The 26,183-nt window shown below is 43.9% G+C and overlaps 1 protein-coding gene across 4 annotated transcripts in view; it reads right to left on the bottom strand.

The window, feature by feature from the left end:
* grin1a (glutamate receptor, ionotropic, N-methyl D-aspartate 1a) overlaps nucleotides 1-23,624 on the bottom strand; it is a 101,660-nt gene extending 78,036 nt beyond the window's left edge. For all 4 annotated transcript variants that reach the window (XM_073052165.1, XM_073052167.1, XM_073052166.1 and 1 more), the window contains exons 1-2: nucleotides 23,253-23,624; nucleotides 10,524-10,658 (exon numbers count right to left, since the gene is read on the bottom strand). In XM_073052165.1, the coding sequence (XP_072908266.1) occupies nucleotides 10,524-10,658; nucleotides 23,253-23,504 (387 nt within the window). In that variant the 5' untranslated portion in view covers nucleotides 23,505-23,624. The remainder of the gene's footprint in view (nucleotides 1-10,523; nucleotides 10,659-23,252) is intronic.
* Between the last annotated feature and the right edge of the window lie 2,559 nt (nucleotides 23,625-26,183).

The raw sequence follows: 26,183 nt of genomic DNA, 5'->3' as shown, positions 1-26,183 counted from the left end.
CGCCGGTGAGAGTCTAACGTGGGAGGGGTGGGAATATCACATAGCACGGAGTTCCTGTCCCATTCACGTCCTGCTTTCTGACAACATTTCAATATTTTAAATATAAAAGTTCTTCTATTACTTTTCTTCTTGTTTATCATTTCTTCATAAGATTATGATATTTTAAGAGTTTTTTTCTGTTTGAACTTTCTGAAACATTGATAAACATTCGGCCCCTGACAACTCTGTCCATTTCAGTGTGTTAACACAGCCAGCTGCCTAAATTCTTCTTTAGAACATTGGTAGAAATAGGAACAGGCCATTTGGCCCATCCTGACTGTTCTATTACTTAATGAAGCCACAGCCCACAGTGTGCTCTATGTCCATACTCACCCCAGCTCCCCATGCCCTTTTCAGCCCATTCAGTTCACAGTGACCATTATTGGAAACTACTGCTTTTTAATACTTTTTATAAGATTTGTACTCTTTAATAAACTTGTGTATTTTTCACATTCACTGGCAGAAAGCAGTATAGCATCTAAACTAATAGTTTATCACTTTGCTCATGTTTCATTGGCTAAGTATTAGCATATTACCCACATGATGTAATTGTTTTAATTATGCAGCCTATTAACTAGTTTATTCCTATCTAAGCAATATCTTATATACAAAAGTGATAAAATTTTCAGAGGCGCCAGTTTGGCTTTTTGGTTTCTTGACTTCTTTTTTATACCTTTGTCTTAGTCCCTTTAGCATAATTTTCCAGCTCTTTATTTAGTTTGCTCAGTATTTCTATGTTTACACTCTGAACTGAAGTCTTGCAATTAGGACCCTTAGAATCAGATAGTAAACAGAGATCTACAACATACATTTACTAATAAACTAATCTCATGTTATCCTTCCTACCTACCCATCAACTACCTCTTTTTACCCCTCACCTACACTCTAGGACCCTATTTGCTGCAACAATTAACTCACCATCCTGCACATCTTTGGGATATGAGAGGAAACCGGAGAACCCAGTGGAAAATGCACAGTTGCGGGGGGGGGGGGGGGGGGGGGGGAGCGCAAATTCCACGTAGACTGCGCTGGAGGTTGGGGCCGAAGCCAGGTCCCTGGAACTGTGAGATAGCAGGTATACTAGCTGTGACACTGAGCTGTCTTCTGCATTGCTAATGCTCAAAAATTTATTGACTTCCATGGTCTCAGGAAGCAAATTTGCCCTTTGAAGATGAGCATTCTGAAGATTTCAGCTTCTGACAGCCCTGAGCCGGGGCTGGGGTTATCAACCTGCCTCATAACTGTGAGCCACTTTCTTCATGCCGGCAATGGTCAGCTTTGGTGTTCAAGGATTAGAGAGAGCCTCGGAGGAATAGAGACATAGTTCTGCTTCAGGATGGCGTTAACCGGACATGGCTCCTACAGATGGTGGCAGTATTGTTCACCGTGATCCCTGACCTGACACGTATTGCCAAGATGCTACTAAAGATGTACTGCTTACTTGCGGGGGAACCAACCACATTCTGTATCGCGTAATTGATTTTCAACAATCTACTCAGCCCAGCTTCAGCACTCTCAACAAGCACAGCTAGCCATTGGAAAGGTGCTTGCTCGTGTCATCCCCAAATGGCTCAATGTTCATCTTCGGCTCAATAAACAAGGGAGACAGGAGCAAGAATAAACTATCGAGGAAGTGGAAGATGTCCTGAAACCACTGGCTGCCAAGAACCATGCCAAACAGCAACACGTGCACTAGACGAGGGTGGAGAGAGTCCTCACATTACACAGGACCAGCAAAGTTCCCACACAGAATGGCAGCAGCGAGGTGCCTCAATCTCTTTGGAAGCTGAAGGTTCCTCACCAAGATTCACCAACGAGAGAAAATCTGCAGGTCCTGGAAATCAAAATGCTGGAGGAATTCAGCAGGCCAGGCAGCATCTATGGAAAGGAGTAAACATTTACTCGGCCCAGAACGTTGACTGATTTCTCTTTTCCATAGAAGCTGCCTGGCCTGCTGAGATCCTCCGACATTTTGTGACAGAAGCAAGATTGCTCACGTTCATGGAGGCAGCGAGATCTCTCACACTGCTCACTGGACTGCAGATGGAGCTGACTTGAAGCAGTGAACTACATTCTCATCAGAGCTGCTGGATGAACTGGTAGAGCCAGTTCTGCTGAATGGCAGCTAGTGGCTGCATAGTTGCCAAAATTAATTCAGCAGGAAGTAAATTAAGGCTTAGAATCTCTGCAGTAAAGAAGTATTTCATACGCCCACTTAAGGCAGTTTACAAGTCATGTTCAGTACTAATTATAATATAACCTGCCAGTTTTGTGGTCTGAGGTCACATTTGCCATGGAACAGAATCAGTAGCTGGAGGACCTCTTCCCACACACACTTCTAACATTTCACTTGGAGATCCGCAGTTCAGGCCCATTGTACACAAGGCGTGCCTCCCCACCCCACATGTAGCTTGGCAGATCTTCAGATGGTATGTGTAAATGACTTACAAGACACTGGCTAGGCCACATCTGGAGTACTGTGTGCATTTCTGGTCTTCGCACAATGGGGAGGGTGCAGAGGAGATTCACCAGGATGGGGACGCAAGGTGTATAGGTGCTGGACTGTAGAGCAATTGGCAATCTACTGGAGGAACCCAGTGGGTAGAGCAGCACCTGTAAGGTGGGAGGAGGGGGGATGGAGGGGTTGGAACTGTAAATGTTTTATATCCTGAAATGCAGACAGTTTGTGGTGAACTAGATATACCTGTCTGACTGCTCCTGTGGCTCCTCCCACAGACCCCTGTATAAAGGCGACTGTGGTCTGCTGCTCTCCCTCATTTTCCCCAGGAAGGGGGGTGGCAGGCTCTATCACTTTCTGCGCGTCCCATTTGGTGTCACAAATGGGGTCTCAGTCTTCCAGAGGGAGATGGACCGGATGGTGGACCAGTACAAACTGAAGGCCTCATTTTCCCCAGGATGTAGTGTTGTTTGTTCTTCCAGTCAATAAAATTGATGCACCATCAATAACTCACGCTGAGACTTAGGAAGTGAGATATCGGCTTTTATTGACTGGAAGAACAAACAACACTACATCCTGGGGAAAATGAGGGAGAGCAGCAGACCACAGTCGCCTTTATACAGGGGTCTGTGGGAGGAGCCACAGGAGCAGTCAGACAGGTATATCTAGTTCACCACACAGTTCTTTTCCTCCCACAGATGCTGCTCCCGCTGACATCCTCTAGAGGACAGATTCACCAGGATGTTGCCTGTGATAGGTTGTTTCAGTTATAGATAGGCTGGGTTTATACTCCCTTGAGTGGAGGAATCTGACGGTTGACTTGACAGTGATATCCAAAATTATGAGGGGTTTAATTGGAGAGGGTTCAAAGGAGGTTCACGAAAATGAAAATTGAAAGGCTTGTCACCTTGTCACATGAGGAGTGTTTGATGGCTCTGGGCCTCTACTCGCTGGAATTCAGAAGAATGAGGGGCAACCCGATAGAAATCTAGTGAATGTTGACAGACCTCAATAGAGTGGATGTGGAGAGGATGCTTCCTCTGGTGGGGGAGTGAAATACCAGAGGACACAGCCTCAGAATAGAGGGGTGTCCTTTTTGAACGGAGGAGAGGAGAAATTTCTTTAGCCAGAGGGTGATGGTTCTGCAGAATTCATTGCCACAGTCTGCTGTGGAGGCCGTCATTGGTATATCTAAGGCAGGAGATTGGGGCTGAGAGGGATGAAATGGCGGAGCAGACTTGATGGCCAAATTGCCCAAACTTGCTCCTATATCTCATGGTCTTATAAGTAGGGCAAATGTTAAGAGGTTCTCCCCTTGTAGCAGAGGTATCTGACACTAGAGGACATGGGTTTAGAGGAGATCTGAAGAAGAATTTCTTCATCTCGTGGGTGGTTGCTATCTGGAGTGCACTGTCCAGTTGATGAATACAGGGACTCCCACATGATCTAAATCACAAAGGCCCAGAGGTCTTGTGTTGGTGGGATTAGTATAGGTGGATACTTGCTGGAGGCATATATATCATGGGGTTAAGTGTTGTTTCTCTGCTATATCACTCTATAGTGTTATATCACACTATGAATCTGTGACGTACAGTGTGCTATATCACTCTATAATATACACAACTGAGGAACACACCCAGACGAAGAATAAGCATAGCAAAAGAGGTGTAGGGGCAGCCATAATCGTCTCTGCTCTGCCCCGGGCCTCATCTCCACCTCAGTGGCAGTTCCACACAGCCCTCAGGCCTCATCTCTACCACGGTGCCAGTTCCACACAGCCCTCAGGCCTCATCTCTACCACGGTGCCAGTTCCACACAGCTCTCAGGCCTCATCTCTACCACGGTGCCAGTTCCACACAGCCCTCAGGCCTCATCTCTACCATGGTGCCAGTTCCACACAGCCCTCTGTTCCGTGATCCTTCATAAATTTTCCTACCTACTCCAACAAGCTAGCCTGCAGAACCCTCCAGGGTTGAAAATTCTACCATCCGCAAGAAGAAATCCCTCTGTATATTAGTTTTTGAAGACTGGCCCCTCATCTTATTTCTGTGTTATCTTGTTCAAGACCTCCTCCGGTGCCAAAGGGAGGGTGGCACAGTAGCACAGCACCAGAGACCTGATTCAATTCCTGCTGCTTTTCCCCGTGACCGCCTGGGATTTCCTCCCACATTCCAACGATGTACAGGTTAGTAGCCTAATCATTCACATCGGTGTAACAGAGCAGCATGGGCTTGTATGGCCAGTAGGGCCTGGTAGTGAGCAACACTATATGTATCTCAAAAATAAAATATAGGACTTAAATAAGGGGATCAGAACTGTGCAGTTACTCCAGCACCTTGCACGATAACACTTCCCTATTTTTATTCTCCAAACTCCCTAACAATAAAAGCCATTTGCTTCCTTCATTATTTGCTGCACCTGTTCTTTGTGTTTCATGCACAAGAACACCCAGAAGGTTTTCAGAATGGATCGAACCTCGAACTCTGGTAAGGAAAGGGTGGTGGAGTATGCTTTATTCAATTCTCGTTGGTGCACAGACGTTGGGGAGGTGTTACCTTCTTGTTCCCCTGGCTGAGAACATCTAACGATGAAATGTAGACTATTCTATTTGCCTCGGGCGTTCTCATCCGTGATCCTGACCACCGTTTACATATCAACTGCGGCTGATTATAAGCAAGCACTCACGAAACTGCATGACACTGTCTGTAAACAAGAAACGGTCCGTCATGACACTTTTCAACTTACTGTCAGTAACTTTAACCAGGGCCGTTTGATGAAAACCCTGTCCAATTATCACCAGCACGTAAATGTTGCACCAGAGGTCCCGACACACTAGACCACTGTCACACTACCATAAGGAATGCCTATAGTTCCTTTCCAAGACTGTATTTTGCAAGTCAGATCATTTGGCTGTACTCTTACTACCTTCTTACAGACAGAGCCTAAAGAGCAAGGCTCCAGAGATCAAGACAACCAAGAGGTGGTTACAGGAGGCTGAGGAACAGCTACAGGATTGCCTTGAGTCAGTGGACTGGGCCCTGTTCAAGAACTCACCTGAGGACCTAATTGGCCACATCTGAGTCATTATAGACTTTAGTAAAACAGCTGTGGATGAGTGTGTCCCCACAAAATCATTCAGGGTTTTCCCCAATCTGGAACCCCAGATGAACAATGAAATGCAGAATCTGCTGAGAGCCAAATCAGAGGCATCCAAGTATGGAGATCAAGAATGCTACAAGAGGTGCAGCCATGATCTCCAGAAAGCCATCACTCAGGCGAACTGGAGATTCTGGACTAGCCGGGATCAATGAGGGATGCTCGACAGCTGTGGCCGGGTTTGAGTGTCATAACCTCATGCAAAGTTAAATCTTGTGACATCGGGCACAGCAGGGCTTCGATTCCAGATGAGCTCAATGCCTCCTATGCTCACTTTGATCACCAGAACAAGGAGTAACCATTGCGCATCTCCAGGTCTCTCCATGATCCTTTGGTCTCAGTATCTGAAGATGACTTACGTGAATCCAGGGAAAGCATCCAATCTGGACAGAGTACCTGGCCGAGTATTGAAGACCTGTGCTGACCAACTGGCTGGTGTGTTCACGGATATATTCAACCTCTCGCTCCGGCAGTGCTTCAATCATACCAGGGGTAACCTGCCTAAGTGATTATCGGCCAATGACACATCCACAATGATGAAGTGTTTAGAGAGACTGGTGTTGAAGCATATCAGCTCCTGTCTAAATGGCGACTTGGATCCTTTCCAGTTTGCCGACAGAAGCAACATGCTGTCTCATTGGCTCTTCACACAACTCTGGAACATCTGAACTGCAAAGCTGCATACATCAGGATGCTCTTTATCAATGACAGCTGGGTATTTAACATCATCATTCCCTCAAAACTAAGCAATAAACTCCAAGACCTGGGCCCTATTACCTCCTTGTGTAATTGGATCCTGGATTTCCTACTTGTAGGCTCCAGTCAGTTCAGATTGTCAAAACATCTCCTCCACAATCTCAATCAGCACAGGAGTACCGCTGGGTTGTGTACTTAGCCCCCTGCTCCACTCGCTTTCCACCTATGACTGTGTGGCTAAGTACAGCTCCAACACCATATACGAGTTTGCTGATGACACCACTGTGTGGGCTGTATCAAAGGGAGTGATGAATCAGCCTACAGGAGGGAAATTGAAAACATGGCTGAGTGGTGTAATAACAGCAACCTGTCACTCAATGTCAATAAGACCAAGGAACTGATAGTAGACTTCAGGAGAGGGAAACCAGGGGTCCATGAGTTAGTAATTACTGGAGGATCAGAGGTGGAGAGGGTCAGTATCTTTAAATTCCTGGGTGTCACAATCTCAGATGACCTGTCCTGGACTCATCTTATATATATATATATATATTATTGTGAAGAATGCACGACAGCACATCTACTTCCTCAGTTCGGCATAACATCAAAAACTTCTACAATCTTCTATAGATGTGTGGTGGAAAGTGTGCTGACAGGCTGCATCATGGCCTGGTATGGGAACACCAATGCCTTTGAGAAGAAAATCCTACAAAAGGTAGTGGATTCAGCCCAGTACATCATGGGTAAAACCCTCCCAACCATTGAGCACATCTACATGAAATGTTGCCACAGAAAAGCAGCATCCATCATCAAAGATCCTCACCACCCAGGCCATGCTCTTTTCTCACTGCTGCCATCAGGTAGAAGGTACAGGAGCCTCAGGACTTGCACCACCAGGTTCAAGAACAGTTACTACCCCTCAACCATCAGACTCTTGAACAAAGGGGATAACTACACTTATTTAAGAATTCTGTTATATTGCCATTTCACGCTCGTCATTTATTGCTATTTATATCCGCATTTGCACAGTTTGTTTACAGTTTACAATTCCTGATGTTTACAGCTTACAGTTACTGTTCTATAGATTTGCTAAGTATACCCACAGAAGAGAATCTCAGGATTGTATGTGGTGACATGTTTGTATTCTGATAAAAAAAATTTACTTTGAACTTTGTACATCCCTCTGTACTCCAGTCATTTGGAATCCTTCTCCTTTTAGATAGTAGTCCACCTTTTAATTTTTCCTCACACTTTCCTACATTAAACTGGATTTATCAAGATTTTGCTCACTCATTCTACCTGTGCTGTTGTAGGATCCAAATACTTATATCACAGCAGGCCCTCCCATCAACTTTTGTGTCATTTGTAAATGAGTACCTTGAAAACTAGATACTACTGGAATACGATCTGAATAATTGACATGTTGAATCACAGATAGTCTGGAGTGACTTGTTGGATGGAATCTGATCCAGCTATACAGCCTTTATTTACAAAGAGAAAGATATCTCAGATAAAGACTTAAAAATGATTGGAATTACTGGGCAGATCTGGCAGTATCTGTGGAGAGCTGGCATTTCCAATGCCCTGACATCCAATGAGGGATGCGCAGATTTAGGATGGAGAGAAAAGGGAAGGAGAGAAGTGAAAGAATGCAGAAGAGGAACTGACAAAAGGGGAGAAAGTGCAGAGCTGCAAATGCCTGGGGATGGTGAAGTTGCAAAACAGCAGGAATTTGGAAGCACGCTGCTTTGCATGGAAGTAAGCTTGAGTCCGCAGCTATGTGAAGGGAAGAGACGTGAATGGACAGTTAATGCATTTGCCTTCTTCCTTTCCATCCAATCTGCAAAACACAGCAATTGCCCTGCACTTCTTCCAGTTTAATGTATTCACTGACCACAATCTGGCCTCCTTCATTTTGGAAAATCTGTGCATGGTTGGTTGACTACCTTGTAACTTATCAAAAGCAGAGAATCACAGGACAGTGCAGATGAAGGTTACATAGCCCACCAATTTTATGCTGGCTCCATTGAGAATTAGTTCAGCTGGTCTCAGTCCCCTCTCCCAAGAGCCCAGCAAATTCTTTCCCAGCTGATACTCCCATTTTATTACTAGATTTGAATTTGCCTTGACTATTATTCCAGCAGTGCATCTCAGACCATTACCAATAACTTCATAAATTGATTTTCTCAGGTCTCTTTGGATTCTTTTGCAAATCGTTTTGCTTCCATATCCCTGGTTCCTCACCCTTTGTCACTGAGAACAGTCCCAGCCCCTGTACATCCACAGACTTAAAGTCCCTCCTCCACAGAGTCATTTCAGTAAATCGCTTCTGCATCATTTTTCTAGATCATATCTCTCCTGAAGTGTGAAGGCCAGAGCTAGACATGATATTCCAGTTATGGCTGAACCAGTGTTTATAAAGGCTCATCCTGAGTTCCTCTAAAGTTCAAAGTTCAAAATAAATTTATGATCAAAGTACATTCACTTTTGGAACTTCTCATCTTGTTTCATGTTTAGACAATGGATGTGCTGAGATGCAGAACTGAACAACACTCCAAGTTCAAAGTAAATTTATTATCGAAGTACATATATGTCACCATATACAACTTTGAGATCCATTTTCTTGCAAGCATTCACAGTAACTCAAATAAGCTCAATAGAATCAGTGAAAGATCACACGTAACAGAACGGGCAATGACCAATGTGCAAAAAAACCCCACAAAGTGTGTAAATGCAAAAAGAAATGTTAAAATAATAAATAGATAGGTAAGCAAGGAAGCAAGCAATAAATATCAAGAGCATAAGACGAAAAGTCCTTGAAAGTGAGTCCATAGGTTATGGGAACAGTTCAGTGATTGGGCAAATGAAGTTGAGTGAAGTTATCCCCTCTGTTTCAAGAGTCTGATGGTTGAGTGGTAATAACTGTTCCTGAACCTGGTGGTATGAGTCCTGAGGACCCTGTACCTTCTTCCTGATGGCATTAGCAAGAACAGAGCATGGCCTGGATGGTGGGGGTCCCTGATAATTGATACTGCTTTCCTGTGACAACGATCCGTGTAGATGTGCTCTGTGGTGGGAATGACTTTGCCTATGATGGACAGGGCTGCTTCCATTACATTTTTATAGGCTTTTCTGTACAAGGGCTTTGATGTTTCCATATCAAGATGTAATGCAACCAGTCAATATACTCTCCACCACACGTCTATAGAAGTTTGTCAGAGTTTCAGATGACATGTTAAATCTTCACAAACTTCTAAGAAAGTAGAGGCACTGCTGTGCTTTCTTTTGTAATGGCATTTATGTGCTGGGCCCTCTGAAATAATAACACTGAAAAATTAGAAGTTTCTGGCCCTCTCCTGAGGTCAATAATCATCTCCTTGGTCTTTCTGACATTGAGTGAGAGGTTGCTGTTGTGGCACCACTCAGCCAGATTTCCAATCTCCCTCCTGTAGGCTGATTTGTCTCCACCTTTGATTTGGCCAATGATCGTGGTGTCATTAGCAAACTTAAATATGGCACTGGAGCTGTTCTTAGCTTCACAGTCATAAATAAGTGGTATCTATGCCTATAAATATAAAAAGGTCCATGCCTCTATTTATAGAGACCAGCAGCCCAAGTGCTTTTGTAACCACTTTCTCAACCTGCCCTATTACCCTGTTACAGGATTGGATGTCTTGAGTTACAAAGAGAGACTGGTTAGGCTGGAGCTGTTTAACCTGGTGCACAGGAGGCTGAGGGGTTATCTTTTCGAGGTTTTTCAAATTGTGAGAGGCATAAGTAAGGTTGATAGTCATGTCTTTTCCCCAGGGTAGGACTTTGGATGTTGTTGGTTAGACTGTTAATCCTGAAGTAGGCTGAATCCTGGTGATAAGGTTTGGGATTGATATGATGGCCTTGGATATTTAATCTTACCAAAGGTTTGTAGAAGCAAATTTCAGGAGAGGTGTTAGGATAATGCAGTAGAGCTCCAGGACTGAGTCACAGATTAGAATTCAACTTGGCAACTCCATATTTGATGTGTAAATACCAGTTTTAAACATGGTGAAATGATTTGTAAAGCTTATCTGTGGTATGAAAGAGACTACACATTTTATCAATGAGGTAAAATTGACATAAATAATGTCTCTGCCCCAGGACAGATGTGGTGAGCTGCCCCATTTGTCTGGGTACTCCTTACCTTGTCAGAATATATTGACATACGTGTCGTCAAGCCAATCACTGGGATTCGATAGAAGCCAGCAGTGTAGGATACTGGTGTTGGCGTGAGGTGGTCACTAGGACCAGGTGGATGACTCACCAATATTGCATACACCTGGAATAAAAATGTACAAAGGGATAAGAACCACACAGGACTTGACTCAACCTCCTCCCCTCCTCTGGGCCTTAATAGCCTGGAGGACAAAGACCTCTCTCTTCTCTCCCCTCCATTGGGCAGGACATACAAAAGTCTGAAAGTACATACTGTTATGTTCATTATTGAGGGAGGGTGCAGAGCACACCAGGATGCCAGCATGCAGGATATTCAACTGAGCTTTACTGACCGATCCCCTACTTGTACAGGATGTGAAGGATTTGTAAGAGTGGCTAGCTGAATGGCATAGGAATAACTACCACTACATCTCCCCTACCTGAAAAAAAACTAGGTATGTACGTTTTGTTCATATAACTGAATTGAAATGATAGTCACTGAAATTGAGGGATTCATTTCACTTTACCCATAGCACGTAAAGTATGTTCCTTACATAAACATAAAGAATTGCCAACATTAACATTCTCTCTCATTCTCTCTCTGCCTCTCCTTCCCTCTCTCTCCCTCCCTCCCAGATCCCAGAGTCAGTAACTAACCAACAATTTCAACGTCCAAACCTCCACGCCCATCTCTTGCTCCTTCCCAGTTGACTTTGCCCTCCTCTTTCACACTGCTGCCTCTTCTCTCTTCTTCTTTTCCCCTTCCCCATCACAGGCTTTCTCTCCTGTCCGATTCTTCCTTCCCCACTTTCTCTGTCCCCATCTCTAAACTTTCCCAATTCAAATAAAAAAAATAATTGACCTGAAAGCACTGATTGCAGAAGCATAGAGAATCATAGAGCCACACCGTACAGAACCAGGCCTTTTGTCCCAACCAGTCCAAAATGAATCACCGATTTACACTAAGCCTATATTAATCCATTTAAAAACAATATTCCGACCAGCTTCCCACAGGAGGTTTATGAGAATGATCCTGGGAAAAAAAATAAACATGAGGAGAACAAAGATGAAGAGGTACTTGTTTAGCCAGAGGCTGGTAAATCTGCAGAATTCATTGCCACATTTAGCTGTGGAAGCCAAGTCATTGGGTATATTTAAAGTGGAGGTAGATAGGTTCTTCATTAGCAAGGGCATCAGAAGGGTATGGGGAAAGGTTAAGGCAGGAAACTGGAACTGAGAGGGAAAATAAGTCAGTCATGATCGAATAGTGGAGCAGACTTGATTGGGGAATGGCCTAATTCTGCTCCTGTGTCTTATGGTGTTGTAGTTTTATGATTCTACTACTCATCTACACATTGTGGTAGTTTACACTGGAGATCTAACCCATCAGCTTGCAGGTCTTAGGAATGTGGAAGGAAACCAGAGAGCCTGAAGGAACCCCACTCCATCAGAGGGATGATACAAGCATCACATCATCAGTACCTTAAGGCCAGAATTGAAACTGGGTCTTCTGGCTCCACCAGTGCACAGCTCCATTGTGCCACCCAACTGTTTCTCCACCTGGCCACCTACATAGGACTTTAGGGACTAAGTGTAGAGAGAGATTGAACAGTCTTGGACTCCACGTTTGTGTATAAGAGAATGAGCTGTATAAAATTATGAGGGGATTAGACAGGTTGAATGCACTCTATCTTTCGCCGGGGTTGGGGTGTCAAGAACTAGAAGGCGTAGGTTTAAGGTGAGAGGGAAGGGATTTAATAGGAGCCTGAGCAACAAAAATATTTTTCCTCTCAGAGGGTGGTCCATACAGTATATGAAATGAGCTTCCAAAGGAAGCGGTTGATGCAGGTACATTAATAACATTTAAAAGACAAGGACAAATTGGACTAGTTTAGATGGGCATCATTGGCCAGCTGTTGCCGAAGGGCCTGTTTTCTGCTGTATGACTCTATGTGACAGAGGAATTAGACTGGAGGAGATATAATTCATCAGATAGGTTGGACATAGAGAGAGAAATAGAGGGATGGCAGGGCAAGGGTTAGCATTATTAAGGAAATTAAGATAGTAGATGTGATGGGAGGAAAGAGTTTTCAATGAGCTGGAGCAGTCTTTGCTTGTCCTTGAGTCAGTGGTGCTGTGCATTAGTTAGAATAGGGTGATCTTGGTTCTATCAACCGCACATCTAAGTTATCAATTACCCTGATGGGTCAGATTTCAGAGGTTTAGAAAAGTGCAGTAAAACTGGCTGTAATATTATTTGCTTAAGGTTGTGCTTGATCAAAGTGCATTTGGTTGTTATTGCTGTCGGCTGGGAGCACCGTACAACAGGAAGAGCAAAGTTGGAAAGAAAGGAGAGAGACTTCCCAAAATGTCTGTGACAAACATTTGGGGATCAGCCCCTCCTCTGTGAACTAGCCCTGTCTTCATCCACTATACGGAGAAAGATTAACGCAAGAACTGGTACTCCTCCCATCCACTGCACTGGAGACACAACTGCAGTGAAATTAAGGATCACCTCTCATCATGTACAGTAAACCCTATCTCTTGGATCTGCTCTCCCAAGAAAATCCCGGGAGTATCCTAACTCATTCAGCCCAAGATCTTAAGGCACAAACTAACGGAGATGGGAGTAGACTCTCACATGGTGGATTGGATAGTGGACTACTTGACAGATAGACCTCAGTATGTGCGGTTGGGAGACTGTAGGTCTGACACGGTGGTCAGCAGCACAGGGGCGCCGCAGGGAACCGTACTCTCTCCGGTCCTGTTCACCCTGTACACATCAGACTTCCAATATAACTCAGAGTCCTGCCATGTGCAGAAGTTTGCTGATGACACGGCCATAGTGGGGTGTGTCAGGAATGGACAGGAGGAGGAGTATAGGAAACTGATACAGGACTTTGTGATATGGTGCAACTCAAACTACCTGCGTCTCAATATCACCAAGACCAAGGAGATGGTGGTGGACTTTAGGAGATCTAGGCCTCATATGGAGCCAGTGATCATTAATGGAGAATGTGTGGAGCAGGTTAAGACCTACAAGTATCTGGGAGTACAGTTAGACGAGAAGCTTGACTGGACTGCCAACACAGATGCCTTGTGCAGGAAGGCACAGAGTCGAATGTACTTCCTAAGAAGGTTGGCGTCATTCAATGTCTGTAGTGAGATGCTGAAGATGTTCTATAGGTCAGTTGTGGAGAGCGCCCTCTTCTTTGTGGTGGCGTGTTGGGGAGGAAGCACTAAGAAGAGGGATGCCTCACGTCTTAATAAGCTGGTAAGGAAGGCGGGCTCTGTCGTGGGCAAAGTACTGGAGAGTTTAACATCGGTAGCTGAGCGAAGGGCGCTGAGTAGGCTACGGTCAATTATGGATAACTCTGAACATCCTCTACATAGCACCATCCAGAGCCAGAGAAGCAGTTTCAGTGACAGGTTACTATCGATGCAATGCTCCTCAGACAGGATGAAGAGGTCAATACTCCCCAATGCCATTAGGCTTTACAATTCTACCGCCAGGACTTAAGAACTTTTTAAAAGCTATTATTAATGCTTTTTGAGATGGTGATTTAGATGCATATCATATTTTTTTACTGAGTTAAGTATTGTATGTAATTAGTTTTGCTACAACAAGTGTATGGGACATTGGAAAAAAAGTTGAATTTCCCCATGGGGATGAATAAAGTATCTATCTATCTATCTATCTATCTATCTATCTATCTAACTGGTTGCATCATGGCTTGGTATGGAAATAACAATGCCCAGGCATGGAAAAACCTGCAAAGAGTGGTGGATACCATCCAGCCCATCTCAGACAAAGCACTCCCCACCACTGAGTGCATCTACACGGAGCACTGCCATAAGAAAGCAGCATCCATCGTCAAAGATCCCCACTATCCAGGTCATGCCTCTTCTTGCTAATACTGTACAATGGGGCAGGAGGTACAGAAGCCTTTGGTCCAACACTACCAGATTCAGGAACAGTTTGTACTCCACAATCATCGGGCTCTGAACCAGCATGAAGAACTTCATCCACCAGTGTTCTGAGCAGATTCCATGACCTACAGACTCACTTTCAAGGATTCTTTACAACTCATGTTCTCAGTATTATTTTGATTTGTATAGCCTGTCTTCTTTCAGACGTTGGTTGTTTGTTAGCTTATAGCTTTTATGTAAAATTCTATCGTATTTCTTTTTTCCTAATTTATTTTTAAGGTAGTATATAGAGTATACAGTAACGTATGCATACACTGATAAAAAATATTACTTTGGACTTTTGAACTTTGGAGGACAAACACTATCAAGCTCCCATCACAGAAAGCAGTCTAGCTGTTCTCACCATTGTTCCTGGGACATGATGTTACAATTTCTCGTGTCTGACCTTACGTCTCTGAAGGACACTTGGCCAGCACTTTCAGGAAATGAACTGACACTTGGCAGTGCAAGTCAGCAGCTGCTCAGTCAGAGTTAGGACAGAGGCCCCAGTGTGGTCACTGTCAGATGCAGCCTGGACGACAAGGGGCACTTCCAACGTTCCCTGCTTCCATTTTAGCTCAGTTCCACCATCCAGCACTTGGAAGTGTGTGGGAAAGGAAGGACAGAGAGAGAAACCTGTGCTGAACAGGGTGACAGAGGACACAACAGCTGCAGGAAGTTACAAATATAAAGAGAAAGCAGGAAATATCCAGTGTCTGATAGTTTTGATATAAACTGGAAAATCTGGTTGCCTGAACCGGTTCAATTCAATGTTGTGACCTCAGGTTCACTAATTGCATCTAGTTGATACTTGAGTTTACTGTATGTTATGATTCAGTCTAACAGGGAGAACAGAGAAAGATTAGGATGGGGAGGGTAATTGGAAGTTCACGACTGCCTGTCTCTGTGAGCCCAATGAGTATTCTGCAAAATGGCCATGCAAACCAGGTACGCTTTTCTCAATGTCAAGCAGACCACATTCTGAGTATCAAATGAAGATTTCCAGCAAATGCAGTGTTTATGACTCACAGAACCGGCATTTATCTCTCTCTCCCCCAACCTCGTTCATTTTCCCACTACTCATCTATCTCACACTTACCCTAGGCAGACTGACTACAACTAACAGAACTTCCTGCTGCCATCTCCATAATTATCTATAATATTCATTCTCTCCAGTCTCCAGAAAGTCGTTCTGATCCCTTTGTTCTACAACTTAAACTGAGCCTCTTTCCTAACATTTTCCGGTTGTGATGAAGGATCATTGACCTGAAACGCTTTCTCTCCCCACAGATGCTGCCCAACTTGCAGCAGATTCCCTGTTCTCCCCCTCGGCATCTCTCGGTGAGAGTGCAGCACAGTGTTACTTGTACCCAAGGTTGAAGATGTCAGGGAAGACAACAAGATCATCTCCTTGGTGAGAACGTATAAGAGAACACCTCAAGGAACTGGAGCAGCAGCTCAATGACCTTCAGCTCATACGGGGAAGCGAGAAAGTGGTTGATAGGAGGTAGTCAGCCCTAGATTGCAGGAGGCAGGTGAATGAGTGACTGTCAAGAGAGGGAACGGAAATGGGCAGGCAGTACAGAGCACCCCTGTGGCTGTTCCCCTCAATAAATTTACTGTTTTAGATATTTTTGAGTGGGACGACCTACCGGGAGGGAGCTGTAGCGACTGAGTCTCTGGCACTGTGGCTCAGAAGGGCAGCGGGGAGAACAGCACCACAGAGGTGACTGGGGATTCCATGGGTAGAGGAGCAGACACAAGACTCTGTGGATGTGATGGTATGTTGCTTCCCGGGTGCCAGGGTCAGGGATGTCTCGGATTGGGTCCACGATATTCTCCAAGGGGAGGGTGACCAGCCAGAGGTTTTGGTACATATTTGCACCAATGACATAGGCAGGAAAGGCGAGGAGGATCTGAAGAGAGAATTTAAGGAGCTAAGTAGAAACCAGAAAAGCAAGACTTCCAGCAATCTCTTGATTCTTGAAAGATCACTACTAATGCCTCCACAATCTTCTCAGCTTACTCTTTCAGAACCCTAGGGTGTACTCCATCTGGTCTAATTAATAACTTCAGACCTTTAAATTTCCCAAGCACCTTCTCCCTAGTAGAATTAACTACACTCACTTCTGGATTGCTGCCTGTGCCCAGGTGCCAGTGAGGGTAAGAATAGGAACATTTGGCAGATAAATGTGTGGCTGAGGAACTGGTGCAGGGGGCAGGGGTTTAGATTTCTGGATCATTGAGCTATCTTCTGGGGAAGGTATGACCTGTACAAGAGGGACTGGTTACACCTGAACCCGAAGGGTACCAATATCCTTCTGGGCTAGTTTGTTAGAGCTGTTAGGAAGGATTTAATCTAACTTAGCAGAGGGATAAGAACTAGTGAGAGGGCTGAAGACTGGGCTGTTGGGTTACAAGCTGAGGCTGTCAAGAAGGGCAGTGTATAGAGAGACTGTCAGGAAGGACAGGCAGATGAAATCGGCATAGATTAGAAGGGCCGAGATGGCCTGTTTCCATGCTGTAACTGTTATATGGTTATATGGCAAGATTGCAGTAAGTGGGCTGAATTGCAGTTTAAAAGGGGGACAAAATCAAAAAAGGTGAATGCAGGACTGAAGGTGCTATATTTGAAAGCACGCAGTATATGGAATAAGGTAGATGAACTTGTAGCACAGTTAGTGATTGACAGGTATGATGTTGTGGGCATCACTGAGTCGTTACAGAAAGGAGATTATAGTTGGGAGCTTAATGTCCAAGGATACACAATATATCAAAAGGGCAGACAGATATGCAGAGGGTGTGGTAAAAGGTGATAAAAGATGAAATCAAATCCTTAGAAAGAGATGACATAGGATCGGAAGATGTAGAATCCTTGTGGATAGAGTTAAGACACTGCAAGGGTAAAAAGTCCCTGATAGCAGTTATATACAGGCCTCCACAGAGTAGCCATCATGTCAGCTACAAATTACAATGGGAGATAGAAACGGTATGTTAAAAAGGTAATGGTACGATAGTCATGGGGGATTTCAATATGCAGGTAGATTGGGAAAGTCAGGTCAGTGCTGGATTCCAGGAGGGAATTTGTAGAATGCCTACAAGATGGTTTTTTAGAACAGCTTGTGGTTGAGGCCACTAGGGGATCAGCTACTCTGGATTGGGTGATGTGCAATGAACCGGACTTGATAGAAAGTTTAAGGTAAAGGAACCCTTAGGAGTCAGTGGTCATAATATGATAGAATTCACCCTGCAATTTGAGAGGGAGAAGATAAAGTCAGATGTATCATATCACATTGGGGTAAAGGGAATTACAGAGGCAGAAGAGAGGAGCTCGCCAAGGTTAATTGGAAAGGGACAGTAGCAGAGTTGATGGCAGAGCAGCAATGACTGGAGTTTCTGGCAGCAATTTGGAAGGAATGGGGTTGATACCTACCAAAGAAGAAGAAATCTTCTAAAGGCAGGATGACACAACCGTGGCTGACAGAGGAAGTCAAAGAGAACATACAAGCAAAAGAGAGGACATAAAATAGAGCAAAAGTAGTGGGAATTTAGAAGACTGGGAAACTTAAAAACCAACAGAAGGCAACTAAAAATGCCATAAGGGGGGAAAAGGTGAAATATGCAAGTAAGCTAGCCAACAATATCAAAGAGGATACTAAAAGTTTTTTCAGATATATAGAATAAAAGAGAAGTGAGAGTAGATATCGGACTCCTGGAAAATGATGCTGGGGAGGTAATAATGGGGGACAAGGAAATGGCGGATGAACCGAGTATTTTGCATTAGTCTTCACTATGGAAGACACTAGCATGATTCCGGAAGTTCAAGAGTGTCAGAGAGCAGAAGTGAGTGTAGTTGCTTTTACTAGGGAGAAGGTGCTTGGGAAATTAAAAGATATGAAGGTGGATAAATCAATTAGACCAGATGGAACACACCCTAGGGTTCTGAAAGAGTTAGCTTAGAAGATTGTGGAGGCATTAGTAGTGATCTTTCAAGAATCAATAGATTCTGGAATGGCTCCAGACTGGAAAATTGCAGATATCATTTTACTCTTCAAGAAGGGAGTTAGGCAGAAGAAAGGAAATTATGGGCCAGGTAGTCTGGCTTCAGTGGTTGGGAAGATGTTGAAGTTAATTATTAAGCATGAGGTTTCAGGGTTCTTGGAGGCACATGATAAAATAGGACAATTAGCGTAATTCCCTTAAGGAAAAATTTTATCTGACAAATCTGTTAAAATTCTTTGAGGAAATAACAAGCAGGATAAACAAAAGAGAATTGGTGGATGTTGTGTACGGATTTTCAGAAGGCCTTTGACAAGGTGCCTCACATGAAGCTGATTAACAAGATAAGGGCTCTTGGTATTACAGGACAGATACTAATTTGGATAGAACATTGGCCAATTGGCAGGAGGCAAAGAGTGGGAATAAAGGGAGCTTTTTCTGTGTGGCTGCTGGTGACTAGTGGTGTTCTACAGGGGTCAGTGTTGGGACTTATTCCTTTTACATTATATATCAAAGGATGAAGAAATTGATGGCTTTGTGGCCAGGTTTGTGGATGATACAAAAATAGGTGGAGGTAATGTTCAGAAAGCAGGGAGGCTGTAGATGGACTTGGTCCAACTGGAAGAATGGGCAAAGAAGTGGCAGGAGGAATACAGTGTCAGGAAGTGTATGGTCATGCACTTTGGTAGAAGGAGTAAAGGCGGAGACTATTTTCTAAACGGGGAGAAACTTCAAAGTATCCAAGTTGAAAATGGTCTTGTGAGTTCCCATGTCAGATCGCCTAAAGGTTAATCTGTAGGTTAAGTTGGTGGTGCAGAAGGCAAATGCAATGTCAGCATTCAATTTGTGAGGACTAGAATATAAAAGTAAGGATGTAATACTAAGGCTTTGGTCAGACCATACTTAAGAGTATCATGAGCAATTTTGGGCCCCTTATCTCAAAAAAAAAATGTGCTGCCCTGGTGAGGGTCCAGTGGAGGTTCACGAGAATGATTCCAGGAATGAAAGATTAATATATGAGGAACGTTTGATGTTTCTGGGCCTTTATTCGAGAATTTATTACAAGATCTCATTGACTCATTGAAACCTATTGAATGTTGGAAGGCCTAGACAGAGTAGATGTAGAGAGGACATTTTCTATGGTGGGGAGTCTAGGACCAGAAGGCACATCCTCAGAATAGAGGGGTATCTATTTAGAATGGAGATGAGGAGGAATTTCTATAGCCAGAGAGTGGTGAATCTGTGGAATTTGTTGCTACAGGTGGCTGTGTAGGCGAAGTTATTGCATGTATTTAAGTTGAAAGTTTCTTGTTTAATCAGGGCAGGGGTTGAGAGATTAATGGATCAGCCGTGGTGAAATGGTGGAGCAGATTCAATGGGCCAAATGGCCTAATTCTGCTCTTATGACTTATGGTCCTTTGGTATTTTACCTCTGTAGCCCAATAACCAAACAGCAGAATGACCTTGAAATTTATTATCACGACCCCAAGAAAAAAACACAATTGTGCTGCTGGGGGAGAAAAGAGGTTTAACATGGAGAAAAACAACATTTTCTGATCACTTGCTGAGAAAGTCTATACCTTTCCTTAGGGAATTTTTTAAACTCTAGGACTGCACCTCCAAGGCTAGATTTGCCCTAATTAGCAATAGTTCAAGACCAATTTCCAGAACGATGTTGACCCACATTGATCCAGCAGCTCAATGGCCCTTGTCCACTCCCAGATCAGGCAATTCCTCCTAATGCTGGTTCCTTGAAGCCATATTACTCAAAGGGCCAATCACTCACAAGCATTTTTCAACATAAATGCTCATCCATGCGCTCAAGCAGGTCTAGTGGAGACGCTGACCACGGGGGACCACAAGCAGCCAGAACGAACACCACTTAAAACCTTACTCATCCAGAGTTTGTGGAGATTTTCACCCATATCTACACTTCCCAAAGGACCAGCGTTGATGTAGACTATGCTACAACCAAGCCTGTTCTTGTGCTTGTAACCAGGACCCAGTCACCCAGGCTACTCATGATTATCTCTGCCACATCTCACATTCTCCTACTCCTGGCTGCAAAGGGGGCAGGGGGGTAGGGGGAAATCATTCATCAAAGTAGCTCCGGCACTTGTTCCACCTCGTATGCCATCCCAGCCCCGCTGAAGCGTGATGTGCAAGTCGGGGCTGCAGTGAATCACGAGTTTCAACACCAAGAGACCAGTCCTGTGTGGCTGCCATCTGCAACTTGGTTCATCTGTGAACATCTCACAGATTGTGCCCAAAACACCCAGAAAAAAAAAAGCATAATGATTGTTTAGTTCTGACAAGTGGCCCTCTGCAGGTTTAAGTAATGGTTGGCTTTGAGTGTTACACTGCGCTCTTTTAATTATTGCAGGAGAGAAAGGAGAGGATCTTTTCTTTGAGCATAAATAACATTGCGCTGCACTCTCACTGAGAGATGGCAAGGGGGAAGGCAGCAGGCTGGTCAGCGTCTGTGGAAATGGGGAAATTCTCAGGTCAGCAACCCTTCATCAGACAGAGAAATTTTTAGAAAAGAGGCACGTTTTAAGTTGTAGAGATTGGGAAAGTCAGAAGAGATAAGAGGGGTTGTCCGAAGGACCAGAGAGAATGAATGATGCAGACAGTGTTGCTAGTGGCAATGGGAAATTTCATTTATTGTAGCCAATCTGTCTGGAGGAGGTGTAAGTATTTGGAGAATAAAAGAGGTCAGAAGAGAGAGAAACAAAACACCAGAACTGTGAGTCATAAACTCTGCAAAACACTGTAATTCCTGAAAATCTCAAAAAAGCATATATGGTTGGGTGATCATTTTGCAGAACACTCATTGTGTTAACAAGGACAATCATGAGCTTCCTGCTCTATCTCCCACCCTTATTGCTATTTCCATTGTCTGTATAACACTTCACACAAACAGCGTCATCACACCACATCTCAGCGCTTAGCAACTCTCTGATCTGAGCACTAACCCCAGAAACATCTCCCATCAATTGTAAATATCATCTGAAATTAATTTCCAGCTTACGATACATTTGTTCACCCACTTTGGACCCATAAAATAATAAACCAGCTTACTTACTATAAAGGAAAAGCTCAAGACAATGGAAACACTTATACACTTAGAATTCCACATAAAACCAACTCAAAATGTCACCACATCTAGAGAAAATATTCACAAAGGTTAACAGAAAGTTCAACTTAGTACCTCCAAGTGTACCAAGTGTGGACATCACCCACAGAGCCTGGCAGGACCACACCTGTAACACCAGCAGTGTTTCTGGAATCCATAAAATGGGGACAACACATTGTAACTTGGAGAAGGAGCAGCAGATGTTTAACAGACTGATATCTGTACTCCAGAGGTTAAATTAGAAGATATTACAAAACTTGTGTTTTAGAATGTTAATTGTGATTTACTTGAAGTTTTTTTAGATATCAGTGAGAACTATAAGGGCTGATGGAGAGAATCAGAATCAGATTTATTATCACTGTCTTATATGTTGTGAAATATGTTGTTTTTGCAGAGAGAAGCTGTTTCCAGTGGTTGGAGGATATTTAAAAATCAGAGTGTTCTGCAGTGAAGCCAAGAAACACTCCACACATCAGAGGACAAGAGAGGTTGACGGCTTCTTTCAGCAAATTGTCATCAATTCAAAGTTGGCTGTCAATTGTAAATGATAGGAATAATTATCTGCTGTATATTGCCTCTTTGTATAGGTGGTTGGCAGATGTGTTGGCGGAGAATATGGGCATGAGAAAATGGGTCACAGGGAAATAAATGGGCTAATGGATTTGGCATTGGAATGCAAGCCAGCACATGCTAGAAGTGCCAAATTGTTCTCCTTCTATGCCATAAAAAATGAGAAAATAAAATTTGATACTAATAGATTTTAAATAACTGTAAATATCGATATGTATGGAGATAGGCAAGTGCATTGAGTTGTCACACATCAGCCATGCTCTCCATGAATGGGGGAACACACACATCAGGGGTTAAAAAGCCTTTTCAACAGTCTTTAGTGTTGCCCCGTCACCAACTCCCCTCCACCCCAATCAACCACAGTGTTAGCACCAATAATCCACTCCCTCCCCTACAGAAGAAAATGCTACTGGTTAATAGTATATACTAAAGTAAAATTGCTAATTTAATCATAGTAAATCCTACTGGTTTATAGTCAACACTATAAAATATCAACAACCAGTACTCAATAATGCTGTATATCATTATTAATGATTAGTAGAGAAAATGTTGCAGATTTGTATTCTAAATTAATATGCATTGCTAGTTAATGGTTAGTACTAGAAATGTTATTAATAAGTATCAGAAAATTCTGCAGATTAAATTTCTATAACAGTAGATATTGCTACTCAATATAAACTATTGCTGATTAGTATTCAATAACAGTATATATAGTTAACAGAGAGTATCGCTGATCAGAATTCGATAACAATAGATATTACTAGTTAATAAAGCATGCTGCTGATCGGTATTCCATAGCAATAGATGTTACTAGCTGATAGAAAATGTCTTTGATCAACATTCGTTAACAGTAGATATTGTTAATTTATAGAAAATGTCGCTAATTAGTATTCCATGACAGATGTTGCTAGTTAATAGAAAACGTCGCTGATTAGTATTCGTTAACGATAAATAAAGATGTGGTTGTAAATGGAGGTGGTTAATGATGAGCAGTACACGGTTGGGGTAGTAGTTAGCGATGCGCGTTGGTAGTTACCGGTTTACCTGGCTGCTGATGAGATCCTCGCATACTGCCAGTGCCATCTGTATGGCATTGGGCTTGTGTGTGACGGCCGTGGCGTTGAGTTGGATCCTCAGGGCGCCGTGCTTGCGGTTGGCCAGAGCCACCGCCTCCCTGAAGATGTTCTCCGTCTTCTTGGTGCTGAGGACAGCGCCGATGTTCACCACTCTGGGCGCGGCGCCGGCTCCAGCCGGGAGCAGGGCGCCGACGAGGAACAGCGGAAGGAGGCACTTCATCCTGCGGCTGCTCGGGACCCTGAACGACGGCGAAAGGCGCTGGGGGGCGAGCGGTGCTCCGCGACGGCCGGCCGCAGTTCAGCTGCCGGGGATGCTCTCTCCCTCCCTGGCTCCCGCTTGCTGCAATGCCGCATTCAGTCGCGTCTGATTGGCGCTGCTGTTGGTGCAGAGATCCGCGCTCCCATTGGTCCGAGCTCGCCCACGTCCCGTGTCATTGGCTTGGCATTCGCAACCTCAAACCTCATTCCCTCTCATCCGGTTGCCATGGTACCTCCTGCCAAGGTACCCAGACTGGGCTTCTTATTTTACCCTTAGATGAGCTTCCAACTCCAATGCAGTCTCTTTCCACTGCTATCCGTCTCATTGGTCTCCCCTGGCCCACCGTTTCCACTAAGTCGTTCAGCAGCCCCAATATTCACAAAATTACCTCACTGTCCCTGAAGTCTTGACAATAGCTAGTCTCGAACGAACAACCACCGTCCCTAACAAACATCCTCTGCATCCCAGGTGCAGAGTACCCCCGTGGCTGTTGCCTTCAACAAACAGGTATACACTTTGGATACTGTTGGAGGGGATAATCTAGCAGAGGAAAGCCATAGTGTTCAGGTCTGAGGCACTGAGTTTGACTCTGGGGCTCAGAAGGGGAGAGGGCAGAAGAGGAGGGCTGTAGTGGTAGAGGATTCCATAGCTAGAGGAGCAGGGTGCTGGGGTTAGGGATGTCAGGGATTTGGTCCACCGCATTCTAAAGAGGGAGAGTGAGCAGCTGAAACTCCTGGTACATATTGGCACAAATGACATAGGTAGGAAAAGGGAGGAGGTCCTGAGAGAGATTATAGGGAGTTAGATAGAAAGCTGAAAAGCAGGACCTCTAGGGCAGTAATCTCTGGATTGCTGCCAGTGCCACATGCCAGTGCGATTAAAAACAGGATGAGTTGCCAGATAAATGAGTGGCAAAGCAATTAGTGCAGGCACCAGGGTTTCTGATTTCTCTATCATTGGGATCTCTTCTGGGGAAGATATTAACTGCACAGAAAGGACAGGTGCCATCGCCTGAACCAGGTGCATGAACCTGTAGGTGACAAATGTCCTTGCAGGCAGGTTTGCTAGAGCTGGTAGAGAGGGTTTAAACTAATTCAGTCGGAGTATGGGAACCGGGGTGATAGGGCTGAACATGGGACAGTTGGTATAAAAGCAGGTGCGGTGTGAAGTAAGACAGTGAGGAAGGACAGTAAGGATGATAGGGAGGAATTGCAGCCCGTGGGATGTGCTGCAGAGTAACATGGGGGACAAAATCAAAAAGGGCAACAATTACGGGACTGAAGGTGTTATATTTAAATACACACAGTATACAGAATAAGGTAGACATTCTTATTCTCATACCTGCAGTTAGAGATTAGCAGGTATGATGTTGTGGCCATCACTGAAACTTGACTGAAAGATCATAGTTGGGAGCTTAACATCCAAGGGTACACTTTGTATCAAAAAGACAGGCAGGTAGGCAGAGTGCTTAGCATGGCTCTGTTAATAAAAATGATATAATTCTGGAAAGATGTCTTCACTACACTATCGGGTATTCTGAATCAGCACCTAGAACCTAACCCCTTAATTGCTCTGTTCGGTTTTTGGGGCGAGACAGATTTATGTCTAGGTCCGACCAAATGCCGAATACTATCCTTTGCCTCTCTCCTGGCGAGACGCTTGATCCTCCTTAGATGGAGAGATGTTGCCCCGCCCACTCATGCGCAATGGCTTAACGACATTATGGCCTGCTTGGACCTCAAAAAAATTCATTATTCAGTTCTCAATTCGGATTTAAAGTTCCATAAGGTCTGGGGGCCTTTTATCCAGTACTTTCATAACCTTCCTCTTGACTAGGGTTTTTTTTTCTTTTCGGTCCCTTGCTTTCAGCTCCCTTTTTTTTTTTCTGGTAGTAGGCATTATTATCCTCTGTTGCTAAGTGTATTCACAGTCTGGGAGTTTGACTGTCCGGACTTATACTCTCTATACCGTGTGGTGGTTGGTCTGGAATTGTTGTTTTTTTTCTTGTGTTGTGGGGCTTGGGGAGGACACTAAGCTCACTTGTCTTTAATTTAGGTGCTTTTTTGTTAAATTCTCTTCCTTTGTAGCATATTGTTATTGTATGCTTAACCTTGCTCTGTATTAATGCTCCTCACTGGGATTTGGGGTTTTTAATTTTGTAAAATGTTTTGAAAAACTAATTAAAAAATTTAAAAAAAAATGATATCAAATCCTTAGAAATGGGTGATATAGGATCAGATTATGTGAATCCTTGAGTTAAGGAACTGCAAGAGTAAAAAGACTCTGATAGGAGTTACGGTATTTACAGGCCTCTGAAGAGTAGCCAGCATGTGAGGTACAAATTACAATGGGAGATAGAAAAGGCATGTAAAAAAGGCAATGTTATGATAGTTGCGGGGGATTTCAATAGAGTGAAAAAAAACCAGGTTGGTGAAGAATCGTAAGAGAGGGAATTTGGTAGAATGCCTATGAGGTGGCTTTTTAGAGCAGCTTGTGGTTGAACCCCCTAAGGGGAGGGCAATTCTGGATTGGGTGTTATGTTATGAACCAGATTTGATTAGGGAGCTTAAGTTAAAGAAGCCATTAGAGTGACCATAATATGATAGAATTCACCATGAAATTTGAGAGGGAGAACCTGTA

This window comes from Hemitrygon akajei, chromosome 7 (genome assembly GCF_048418815.1).
Source record: "Hemitrygon akajei chromosome 7, sHemAka1.3, whole genome shotgun sequence".
Lineage (NCBI taxonomy): Eukaryota > Metazoa > Chordata > Chondrichthyes > Myliobatiformes > Dasyatidae > Hemitrygon > Hemitrygon akajei.
The sequence above is the reverse complement of the archived record's forward strand: the minus strand, read 5'-3'. Positions and strand labels throughout refer to the sequence as shown.